Source organism: Pseudorasbora parva, chromosome 24 (assembly GCF_024679245.1).
Source record: "Pseudorasbora parva isolate DD20220531a chromosome 24, ASM2467924v1, whole genome shotgun sequence".
Lineage (NCBI taxonomy): Eukaryota > Metazoa > Chordata > Actinopteri > Cypriniformes > Gobionidae > Pseudorasbora > Pseudorasbora parva.
Window position 1 is genome coordinate 14,694,037 of NC_090195.1, and position 11,882 is coordinate 14,705,918.

Consider the following 11,882-nt stretch of genomic DNA (forward strand, 5'->3'; position numbering starts at 1 on the left):
AAAGGTAATTAATCAGACTAACAGGGTGACTGTCTGCTTCTGTGCCACTGCTTCTCCAAAACACAAGACAAATGTGGTACAGAAAATGTGATCTAGTTACTGTCACACTGTGTGTGTGTGTGTGTGTGTGTGTGTGTGTGTGTGTGTCTGTGTGTGTGTGTGTGTGTGTGTGTGTGTGTGTGTGTGTGTGTGTGTGTGTGTGTGTGTGTGTGTGTGTGTGTGTGTGTGTGTGTGTGTGTGTGTGTGTGTGTGTGTGTGTGTACAGGTCCGGAAAAACTGAACCTTTCTCCAGAGAGGAATCCTTTTGTGTTCCGCTGCACATCCCTGTGTGTGTAATAAGCAGTGTACACGCTTTGTGCACCTAACATAGGCGCATATTACTAAAACACACCTTTTAAAAAACACAAAAAATACTGCGCTATTGACTTTAGACCATGCAGGTTTCAGTTGGTCAGTGGCACAGTCGATTTCAGTTGCCTCAAAATAGCAACACGCCTGTGCCTGAACACACCTCGTTTTCAGACCAGCACGGCACATGGACACACAAATGGGCACAAATGCATTTTGTTTTGAAAAGAGTAAAAATGTGCAATTTGTTCTGTAGGTACGTAGTATTAGTGGTGGTTTTGATGGTTTTTGGTGGTGTTTGTGACTATAAGTGAGAAACGAATTCATGTAAATTGGAATATGTAGTCATTTACAGCATTTTTTGCTGAAGCAATGATAAATGATCCACAGTTTATCCCATAAAGACCGCTGTTGTGCTCACTGTGTGAAGACGTTTGAAAAAGTGACCTAAGTATCATGAAATGTCTACTAGCAATTGTTAAAAACTGTAATGTTTAACATGTTTCTCGGATGGATAGGTTAAGAGGTAGGGGTTTAGTTATGCGCTAAAATATAATTAATATGATATAAAACCAATGGAGTGTCAACGAAAGCACATGACAACTACAGTGGAGTTAATTTTTGAAAAGCCTAACGTATGAATGGTAAATCTGTAAATCAAAATCAAAACTGAAAGCTCATAATGCTTGAATAAGCACCTAATATACCACTAGCCTTGTTTTGGCTTCCTTTCACTTTTGTAACATTATTCCGGGCAACCTAGATTGGAGATTCGAGGATTTATTTTGGTTAAATAATCCAATCACATCACAATATACAGAATATGTGCAAACACAGGACACAGAAACTAGGATCAATATTTTTGAAGCCTGGTGTAAGATATGGACCTGAGGAACATCTGTACTGGATTCTACGCAGACTTCTCAGCGCTCCGGAAGCTTGTAAAATTTGAAGGTTGCACCATTCCTCCTTGGCATTCTCTGAAAGCAGGAAAAACAAAGTTTCTTAAACAGCTATAAATGTCATGTGTAATGTTTTTTCTCATCATGACAGATTTCTGCATCCAACTGCTCTTGACCAGATCTTATGATAACTGTTTTGCTTATTATTTGCATACTAACTTCCTCTTTTCAACTCTTACACATTCATTGGCTGTCTTCATTATTCTGAAACACGTCGGTTCACTCAGCATGTTTTTTTTTCTTCTGTGTCTGTAATGTTGACTCACTAACACGCTTCCCATACATTTGTGTATTTTCAGGAATCGACTGCTCTTGTTTTAGGAGTTCCTGTTTCTAGGAACACTAACAGACATTAACCTGTGTACGAGATTTTAATCAAGATCAGTTAATGTGCTAAGAATCAGCTTGTATATTTGGATTGGAATTTAGTTTTCACATTGAATATCTGTGCAGACACACTGCTTGTGTGCTGCTGTGTCTGTTGGGATGGTTCAGTGATATCAGTGACTGGTACACACATACAGACATGCAAAACAGAAGAAAAAGTCTTATCTGTTTTCCTGTTGTCTCTCAGACAGTTTTTATTTTCTCTCACATACACCCTTAAAAACAAAGGTTCTTTATTGAAAAGGGTTCTTTAGGTTTTATAAATGTCCTTTACTCGCAGATATAGATTTTTTTAAAGAACTGTTTACTGAAAGGTTCTTTGGTTGAACCAAAAATAGTTATTCTATGACATCACTGCAAAAATCACACAATGACATCAGATTATTTTATAACAAAGGCTAAAAGGGGTAGCGAATCCAAAAATGAAACCAAATCTCTATGACTTTCATTCTTTCGTGAAACACAAAAGAAGATTTTTTAAATGTTTTTGCTTATACAATGAAAGTAATTTAATTCTAAAATAATATTGGACACCTTTTGACTGGCATCATATGGACAAAAATGAATAAGGGTCCTATTTTAACGATCTGAGCGCATGGTCTAAAGCCCACGGTTTAAGTACATTTAGGGTGTGTCCGAATCCACCTTTGTTTAACGATGGGAAAAATTGTCTGCGCATGGTTGTCTCTATCCTCTTAAAAGTGCACTATTTTTGCAGTAAAATACCCAAAAACCACTAGGCCATTGTTATATATTTTGTTCAGTTGCGTACTTATGATACCCCAAATGTTTCCAATTATTTGTAAATTGTGAAAAAATTGCTATTTTAACCAAGGAGCCGGGACGTCTCAGCATAGTGTCTGAGAGAGTCGTCTATCAATTGCGTCATATCTGCGTTACCCTCGGTTTTATTTGGTAGAAGCGCTTTACTCTTAGCAGCGTGAACAATTGTCACAGCGGCTTTGCCTCAAAATAGCAATGTGCCAACAATGCGCCTGAACACACCTTGTTTTCAGACCAGCACGACCATGGGTGCAATAATGCTATTTAAAAATATGTGCCGCTGAACATGAAAATGATAACTCCGTTGAGATGAAACTAGCAACAAAAAAAACACTTGCACTGTGCCTGGTGTTTGATAGGGTCCTAAGATATTTCCTTTTTCTTCTTTTGTGTTACACAGAAGCGATAAAGTCATACAGGTTTGGAAACGTGAGGCCTAGTACATTTTTGGAACCCTCTTTAAGAGCCATTTTTGTGTATTAAATGTATAAAATTATCGTACATTATGGGCTTTTTAGTCATTTTTAATACAGGTTCTATATCTAAGAACTGTGAATGTCCATTTTGTCTTTAGTTCATCATTTATATAACAACGTAAATTACAAATGTGTCAATTAGTCATTCTTTCTAGCCTTTAAAAGTGCTGAAGAAGAAATAATTTAAATTGCCTTAAAGCAGGACTGTTAAGTATAAAGCACCTTCTGATATAGTGTCTGAATTGTAATTAAATAGACTAAATTAATATTTAGGCTATACTTACCAACAGGTTGATTTACAACATGTCATTCAATCTCTGACAGTATTTATGGGGCCAAATAGATGTACATTGTTGTTTTACCAGTAGGGTCAACTTTGAAGGCTATGCTTGGATGTAATAATTGCCGTTAATAATAACAAGATTCATCCAAAGTTCATCTATAATTTCTTGCCATTATGTCTTAATAGTAAAATGGATGGTGTGCTGGCTCTTTGAATTGTCTTAAAGATGTTTAGGCTTCCTATGTCTTAAAAACATTAAGCTAATAAAAGCAGGGGATGAAATCATGTTGAATGTGATTTAAAAAGACACTTGCTGTTGGTATGCTGGTGAAGTATGACAACAAAAACCCATCACAAAGTAAAAGACACACCCGCAGGACACAATTTCTTACAAATGCACTGGTAATTTTTTTCCGGTATTGTTTCTGCAGTGATTGAACTGTCTTATATGAGTAAAGACAATAATGGTTCAGATTCTTGCATTATGCAATTGGAAAACAACGTAGCCTTTTGGCATTATGTGATGTTTTAAGTCGTATGTATTATGTATCTTTTCAATCATTGTTTGAAGTAGTTTGGAATATAGAACAGTTTTCTAAAGAAGAAAAACAGAAGCCTTTGTAATTTTCATAGGAGTAAATGCAAACAAAAAAAGACCTGAAAACACCTCAAGCAACAATGTCAAAGCAATTAATTTTATTCCTTATCACGTATAACCTTCTAAAACAAAAGTAAAACAGATAAATGGTCACCCTCAAAATGTGCCTAAATCATTCAGTCAAGCCTCTTCTCATTGCTCAACTTGTCTCAAACTACTAGCTGTCAGAATGATTGAGTGTTTTGCATTTTTTTTCTTCTGCAATTGGTCACCTTGATCAGACCTTCTTTCCCCTAAGGGTAATATTAACGGCATACTAGTACTACGTGTGTGTGTGTGCTTGCGTGCGTGTGTGTGTGTGTGTCCTTGATAACGTACACTGTGAGATAGTAATACCAGAATTTCACCTTGTGGGGACAATTTTTTTTTTTGCTGGTCCTAATGAGGAAAATGGCTTTTAAACCATACTAAATGATGATTTTGGAATATACAGTTTTTACAGAATAAAAATCATGTATTTGGAAAATACCCATAATACATGGAAATCAGTGTGTGTGTGTGTGTGTGTGTGTGTGTGTGTGTGTGTGTGTGTGTGTGTGTGTGTGTGTGTGTGTGTGTGTGTGTGTGTGTGTGTGTGTGTGTGTGTGTGTGTGTGTGTGTGTGTGTGTGTGTGTGTGGCCATGGTAAACCCTCTGAAATCCTTGTCCTTGTGTGGATATTTTTTGGTCCCTATGAGAGAAACAGCTTATAAATCATACTAAGTGATGTTTTTTTGAAAATGTAAAAATGCAGAAAGTTTTCTGTGATGTGTTGGTTTAGAGGTAGGGTTAGTGTATGGGGATAGAAAAAAAAAAAAAGATAAAATAGATTAAAATGTAATTATATATATATATATATATATATATATATATATATATATATATATATATATATATATATATATATATATATATATATATATATATATATATAACATATATACATTAAGTACAGGGTAATATTAATTACTATTGGTAGGTTAATTAGGGTTCGGTTGAGGGTTAGTTGCATGTAATTATGCATAATTTACTGTTACACTATCAATAATGGTTTACTATTACTATTACTGTTTACTATTACTATGGTAAGTCTATGTAACATGTAACACGGACACTGTAAAATAAAGTGTTACCAAAAGTCCTCATGTCTATGGAAAGTCCCCATAAAACATGAAAAACAATGTGTGTGTGTGGGCATGTTTTTGTGACATATGAGGACACAAATGTGTATAACAAGGAGTAACTGTTTTAGAAAGTTAAAATGCAGAATGTTTCTGTGATGGGTAAGTTTAGGTGCAGGGACAGTGTAAGGGGATAGAAAATACGGTTTGTACAGTATAAAAACCATTATGCCTATGGAATGTCCAAAAACAAGCGTGTGTTTGTGTGTGTGTGTTTACTCACTCCTTTAAACGGTGCAAGAAGCTGTCGATCTGTTCTTTAGGAATTTCTCCATCCAGATGTGCCAAGTATGTGTACAGCCTCTGAAATGTGTCGAAAGGAATCTGGGCTGCACCACCCTCAGAGTCCTCTGTGAGTATTTCACAGGCATGTTTCAAAGCACTCACGATAGTCTATGGGAACAGCACAGTGGGCTTTCTTTTAAAACTTACACTTTAACATCACATTTTAACACATTTTTGATGAATGATGACTACTGTGTCTCTTAATGCATCATTACTCCTTATTCAACTCCTTGAAAGTTAAGACCATTTCAAATCCAACACTGCCCTCTAGAGTCAATTAATAGATTAAATAAAGCCGCCACCGCACAAAATTGTATTAAAATACTGTTAAATACATAATAAGATATTTATAGCCACTCACCCCTCCCAAAGTACTGCATCCTAAAGCAAAAAAATGCATCCAATTGATATTTTCACTGAAGTTGCCAAGGGCAAGGATTGTGTCAAGCTGTTCAACTGGCAAGCAAAGATCTTTCCACTTCCAAAGAAGCTCCTCCTTTGTAATGATTTCTTTATATGCGAGCTACAGGCAAGAGAAATCTCATCAATATTGACTGTTGCACTGTGTATAAAACAAACAAAAAAATGCAGTGGCTCACACCTGTTGATGAAGGCTCTTTAGAAGGCCTGGCGTAAGTCCTGTGTCTGTTTTCTGAGTTGCCACTGGTATTTCCAGCCCCTCCTTGACTGGTAGGTCCTGGCCTTTTGATAACGCTGAAAAATAGCTAAAGTAGAGGCAGTTTTATTGTTGTCGTTTGTCATACTGTATAACATTTTCACTACAATATGAAGCATAGCATATATTATACATTATTGGTCAAATGTTTAGAATAATAAAAAAAATTGAAAGAAGTTTAATATTGTGAAATATTACAGTTTTACACTTCCATTTTATTATATTTTAAAACGTAATTTATTTCTTTGATCAAAGCTGAATTTTCAGCATCATTACTTCAGTGTCACATGATCCCTCAAAAATCATTCTAATATGCTGATTTGCTGCTCTAAAAAACATCTTGTTATGTCATGTTTTTGTGGAAAACCTATATACTACCATTCATAATCTAGGGCAAGATTTTAATTATTAAAAAAAGAATTCACTTTTTTTTCCTTCCGCAGACACATTAAATTGATCAAATGTGACATTGTAATGTTACAAGAATTTATTTTTGAAATACATGTTTTCTTGAAAGGTATAACTAAGCAGCACAACTGTTTAACATTGATAATAACCATTATTAGTAATCCATCCCCAATCATAATAATTCAGCAGCAAATCATCATATTAGAATGATTTCTGAAGGATCGTGTGATACTGAAGACTGGAGTAATGCTGAAAATTCAGCTTTGCCATCACGGGAATAAATTATATTTTAAAATATATTCAAATAGAAAGTTATTTCAAATGGTAATAATATCTAACAATTTTATTGTTGAATAAAATAAATGCAGCAATAAAATCCAATAAAAAATGTAATTCCAAAACTTTATAAACTTCTGAATGGTAACGTTAGTGTATATAATGCCAATCAGATACATTATTAGTTTACTTTAAATCATTTTTTTTTTTAAACAAGACTTACTCAGCTGCCCATTGCAACACATCACATGGCTGTGTTCTAATTGCAGCTTTTGTGAATTGCTTTAAAATATTAGGCAGCTCTGGAGGGATGTTGATCTGCTGGGCGCAGTACATGGTTTCAGGAGGAGGCATCACTTTTGGTTTTGTTTTAAGGTAATGACAAGAAGAACGTGAACACAAAAAAGCACAGAAATTACATTAGACAGTCAGAATATCATCAACACATGCAATATAGAAAAGGAAAATTAGAAAAATGTTGTAACGTTAACTTACTTAAATTGGCTAGCACAGGTGCTCAAGCTAAATTATACAGCATTTAATATCTTAAACAAAAGGACTTACCGCTTTAAGTTAAGTTTATTTTATAGTTAGGTCTTTGGTACTTCTTATTACATATAATATAGGATACGTTTATATAGCCTAGTACTTTATAATATACAATTTTGTCATCTTATGGGACAGCAGCGACTTGCATCTCTGTTTTTCATAGCAACGGGTTGTTTGTAAGAATCACCTAGAAACCAAAAAGGGCTCCGAGATCTGATTGGTCAATGACAACATAGAGGACGTTAACCAGATAAGTTGTTGCCATGTCCGCTTATTATATTTATAAGGGGCTTGTTTAGCTCTAAAATAGGATCCCTTGGGTTGTTTCAAGAAAAAGAATATGTTAGGTTACAATAGTTTTTTTGAGACTGCTTGGGACTCCCCTCTTATGTGCACTTGCATTTTTTTTGTTACTTTGTGCGCACGAGAGCCTTACACTGTAAGAAATGATTCTGTGGTCATGTAGATTTAAATTAATGTTTTTGGTTAAAATGTATTCAATATAATTGTGTTTATGATTTTGAGGCAAATATTTAATTAAATTTAAAATAAAAATGGTTGGAATAAAATCTACCCATTGTAGTTAAATAAAATTTAAGCATTATATTTACCTAATCCCAAATGCAGAGAATATTGAGTTAATTCAAATTAATGTAATCAGGCAAATTTAAATTGAAAACCACTTCCTTTCAAAGTGCGCCTTTTTTTTTTTTTAAAGTCAGCTGGCCTACAAGACAATAGAGAGTAACGTTAGGCTACAGACAGTGAATGTTCGTTTTCTTCTATATTGCTCATCTTGCAAAATTTAACTGGTTGACTTAGGTAAGAAAACTTCTTTTGTTATCACTGGGCTAGAAGAACGAGTAGTGGTATATTACAATTTAAAATGAGTTACCACAGAAAAAGAGACTCAGCAGCAACACAAAGTTGACTTCTGTCGGAAGGCAGAATGTTGTTACGCTATAATATTAACACAGCATTATACATTTTGTAAGAATTCTTATGTATCGAAGTCGAACTTTTATTTTGAAGGGTGTGCTAGCATTTTCACTGTCATGGTTCCTCTTTTGCGTGTTAATATAATATCCTCAGTATGTTTTAATGAAATTGCGTAAATAAGTACATTGGGTTTAATTTTAAGGTTCCATAAAGAGCAATATTTGGGGTTATCGCTGGAAGAGCATCGTATATTTCAGACGGCACTTGACGCAGTTCTGTTGGCTTTACTTCTCGGCAGGTAACGTAACTTCTCTCTGTTTTTTCACCGTTTTGTTGCAACTTGCAAATGTGAAGTTAACTTAGCTAAATCCACGTGAAGTCAGTCTATTAACAGTGTTACGTTTTAGAGTCGCAATTTTATTTTTTACCATGCATCTGTTAATTTTATTGTGGTAATGTCCGTCCTTAGCGGCTAGCAGCGAACACAGCTCATGCCTTTAAGATGCTGCTTTTTGTTTTATAAATTGATCCGAGGCAAGGCAATTTTATTTGTATAGCTCATTTTGGAAACATTTAGTTTCAAAGGGCTTTACATAGCATCATGACAACAGCCTCTGCCCTTAATTTCTCAAGTAGGTGCTTGATCTAGATGTGACCTTTATCTGTAAATTAAATTAATGATGATTTTCTTCAGAATTTCTTTTTATCTGAATATTTTTTGGTAATGCATCGTGTAGGTCTTAAATTTACATCTTTATGGTCTTAAAATGTCTTAAAGTTCTCACATTTGACTTATTGTAACCTGAATGGACCCTGTACAAAAGCATCAAAATGGAGAAAACAAAACAGACCAATTTGACACCAAGGCCTGCGAGAAAATAAAATCTAATACAATCGATTTATAAGCTATGAAAACAATAATGAATGTATTTTCTAGTAATGTGATATGCTTGCAATATATTTCTGACAGTTTTATACTAAGACAATGACAATTTCTTGTTGCAGGATGCTGAGAACTTGGAGGAACTTGAACAGGTCATAATGGCCGTGAGCCCAAAGCCTGGAGCTATTACAAGCAACACCCCAAAGAACATTGGGATCGTCATAGAGGGCGTGGAAGTCATCACAGGACTTGGAGATATTGCAAGGGCTTGCTCTGTCCTCCTTGGCTTGACCTACGCGATGAATCTTAAATATCCCACACAGCTAAAGTACACCTTTTGAGGTCTTCCAAAAACTTTTCTTGGAACTGGATGATTTAAAGCTTTCAAGCAAAGTCCAGTCTCTCAAGAGCAACCTTCAGGCTTGAAATGAGACTGTATTGCCGTGCAGACTTTTGTGCTACACAATGTTTATCTTCTAAAGAGAGTGAAAATTGCTGAAAGTGCTATGTTTGTAAGTTTGCACTGATCTGTCCCACATATGTCATGACATTTCAATTGTTGTAAGTTCAAAGTCTTTTCTTTAAGATCATTATTGATTCAATGTAGTGGCTAAGTGAGGTCATAAAGCATGGAAACTGGATTATGGACACATCACCATTCTGTATGTCATTTATTTTTGTTTTTACAAAATAGTTTAAAGTCAGCATTCTCTCCTTTTTCAAATGTCTGGTTTGAAATGCAAGATCCATCTTCTGGCTTGAAATATAACTGGTTGCAGTGTTCAATGATGTGCTACAACGTGTCTAAAGCACAAAAGTGAATTGTTAATAAAATTCTTGAGTATTTACATTCTGTACTTTCTGGGCCATTTATAAGAAAGGAATATTTAGATTTAATTAATTGCATTGATTAAATTCAAATAAGTGTGCAGATTAATGTAGTTGATTACTCAATTATGATATGTAGAATCTAATTAATTTTTATTAGTACTATTTACACATTAGGGAGTTTATCTTTTTCAAATCAACTCAATATTTTTGTTTAGGTTATAATTAATTATGTACCGTTTTCTATTCAAATTTACTAATATTAAATGTGTAACTATTAAGAGTCTCATTTAATTAATATTTACTCAATGCCAAACCTTGTGAAATTTAATTAATAATATTGCTTGTAATCTGTTGCCTCATTTTTATTGAGTAGATATGGTGTATTTTTTTTTACAGTGTAGATGTAGATGTGTAAAATATTTGAATAATTTTTGTGAAAGAAAATAATTGTCATGAATGATTGCATTTTTAATACCCAATATGTCTAAGAAATGGTTCGCTGCTTTCGCTTGTTTTTTTGTTGTTGTTTTTTTGTTTTTTGGGGGGGGGGGTTTAGCGAGTTGCTTTCTCGATATCTGGCAACACTCCAACAGCGTCCCGTTTACGTCAGATTTTAGTTTTTTGTTTAAAGATTTAATTTTTTATTCAGTATACTTGAAATAGGCTTTTAGAAGCATTACAACCCGTTAAAGATGTAACGTTAATGATAAGAAATTGTTGTGTGTTTATAAAGGTTCATGAGCACACGACTTCCGAGAAAGAGCAGTCCGAGTTTACAGCCTATGCAAAGTGAAAGCTAAAGGACGTTTCATGTTTTTGCTTTTGTGTTCAGCTGTATTTGGTTTTCAGTTTTATTTGCTACACGAGCGTATGCCAGCGATCTTTGCAAAACAATGGATGTTCAGAAGTATTTGGCACGTATAGGCTGTTCTGGTCCATGTCCTCCAACATTGGAGACCTTGCGATATGTTCACCTTAATCACTTAATGGCAGTTCCCTTTGAGAATCTCTCTATTCATATCGGAGAGCGGGTCAGGCTTGAGTTGCCACTTCTATATGAAAAAATCGTCATCATGCGACGTGGGGGATTCTGCTTTGAGAATAATGGACTCTTCTCTTGGCTTCTGTCTCAGATGGGCTTTGACGTGACTATTCTCTCCGCTCAGGTCAAGAATCGTTTCACCTGTGCTTACGGACCACCCTTCGACCACTTCATCGTGATGGTGAAGCTGGATGGACACAGATGGCTTTGTGATGTTGGGTTTGGATACGGATTCCAGCTCCCTCTCTCTCTTGAGACAGATGGTCCTCAAGCCCAGAGCCACGGAGTGTATCGCCTCAGATCTCAGGGAGACTTCATTTTCATGGAAATGAAATCTGAGACTGAGGTACTGGGAAGTGGAGGAGAATGTTGGTTGGAACAGTACAAATTCACCCTGGAGCCTTGTGAAAGAGATGATTTCAGAGCCATGTGTGACTACCATCAGAGTTCTGTTAGCTCGATTTTCTTCTGCAAATCTCTGTGTTCACTCTTATTGCCCACTGGAAGAATCACAATCATGGGCCGCAAACTGATTATAACCAGTTTGACCTCAGTGGATGATGGACACCAAGCTATGAAAACCACAACAGATCTTTCAGATGAAGACATTACAGAGCTATTAAGAGAGAAGTTTGGAATTGTTCTTCCTTCTATACTCACTCCAAAAGATGTTGAGATTGTACCTCCACCAGTTACTTATTAAATCATTGTGTAGCATATGCCTATTTAATTGGTGCATCTTGCTCTTTAAGCAGATCTAGTGTTTTTTTCCCCATGATACACACAGGGGAATATTTAAATAGGCTTTACATTTTTGTCTTTGTACTTTATAAAAAAGTTTAAAAATAACATTAAAAGTCATATTTTATAGATCTATTAAGATTACACTGTTATTTCATGAAGTGCCTTTTCCATTTCAGTAGTGATTTTGTAGGCC

General features: G+C 35.1%; 2 protein-coding genes across 4 annotated transcripts; one reads left to right on the forward strand and one right to left on the reverse strand.

The window, feature by feature from the left end:
* Positions 1-256: 256 nt before the first annotated feature.
* Positions 257-7,448, reverse strand: ropn1l (rhophilin associated tail protein 1-like). Of its 3 annotated transcripts, none has more exons than XM_067434480.1 (6): positions 7,333-7,448; positions 6,925-7,057; positions 5,943-6,066; positions 5,703-5,864; positions 5,280-5,449; positions 257-1,328 (listed from the first exon to the last, which is right to left on the reverse strand). In XM_067434480.1, exons 2-6 carry the CDS (start codon positions 7,053-7,055, stop codon positions 1,259-1,261), a joined length of 657 nt encoding a protein of 218 aa, XP_067290581.1. In that variant the 5' UTR covers positions 7,056-7,057; positions 7,333-7,448; the 3' UTR covers positions 257-1,258. The 3 variants fall into 3 exon arrangements, with proteins under 3 accessions (XP_067290581.1, XP_067290579.1, XP_067290580.1); XM_067434478.1 differs by having other exon boundaries at positions 7,197-7,428; XM_067434479.1 differs by having other exon boundaries at positions 259-1,328; positions 7,266-7,427.
* A 3,231-nt stretch (positions 7,449-10,679) lies between these two features.
* LOC137063927 (arylamine N-acetyltransferase, pineal gland isozyme NAT-3-like) lies at positions 10,680-11,831 on the forward strand. The gene has a single exon (XM_067435235.1). The coding sequence runs from the start codon at positions 10,797-10,799 to the stop codon at positions 11,646-11,648; it is 852 nt and encodes a 283-aa protein (XP_067291336.1). The 5' UTR covers positions 10,680-10,796; the 3' UTR covers positions 11,649-11,831.
* The last annotated feature ends 51 nt before the right edge of the window (positions 11,832-11,882 follow it).

Bases quoted from the DNA above. Each gene is read 5' to 3' on its own strand.
- ropn1l (XM_067434478.1), bottom strand. The intron at 5,865-5,942 runs GTGTGAGCCACT...TCTTGCCTGTAG, and splicing joins TAAAGAGCCTTCATCAACAG to CTCGCATATAAAGAAATCAT. The intron at 5,450-5,702 runs GTGAGTGGCTAT...CTGTTCCCATAG, and splicing joins GATGCAGTACTTTGGGAGGG to ACTATCGTGAGTGCTTTGAA.
- LOC137063927 (XM_067435235.1), top strand. From the start codon at position 10,797: ATGGATGTTCAGAAGTATTTGGCACGTATAGGCTGTTCTGGTCCATGT.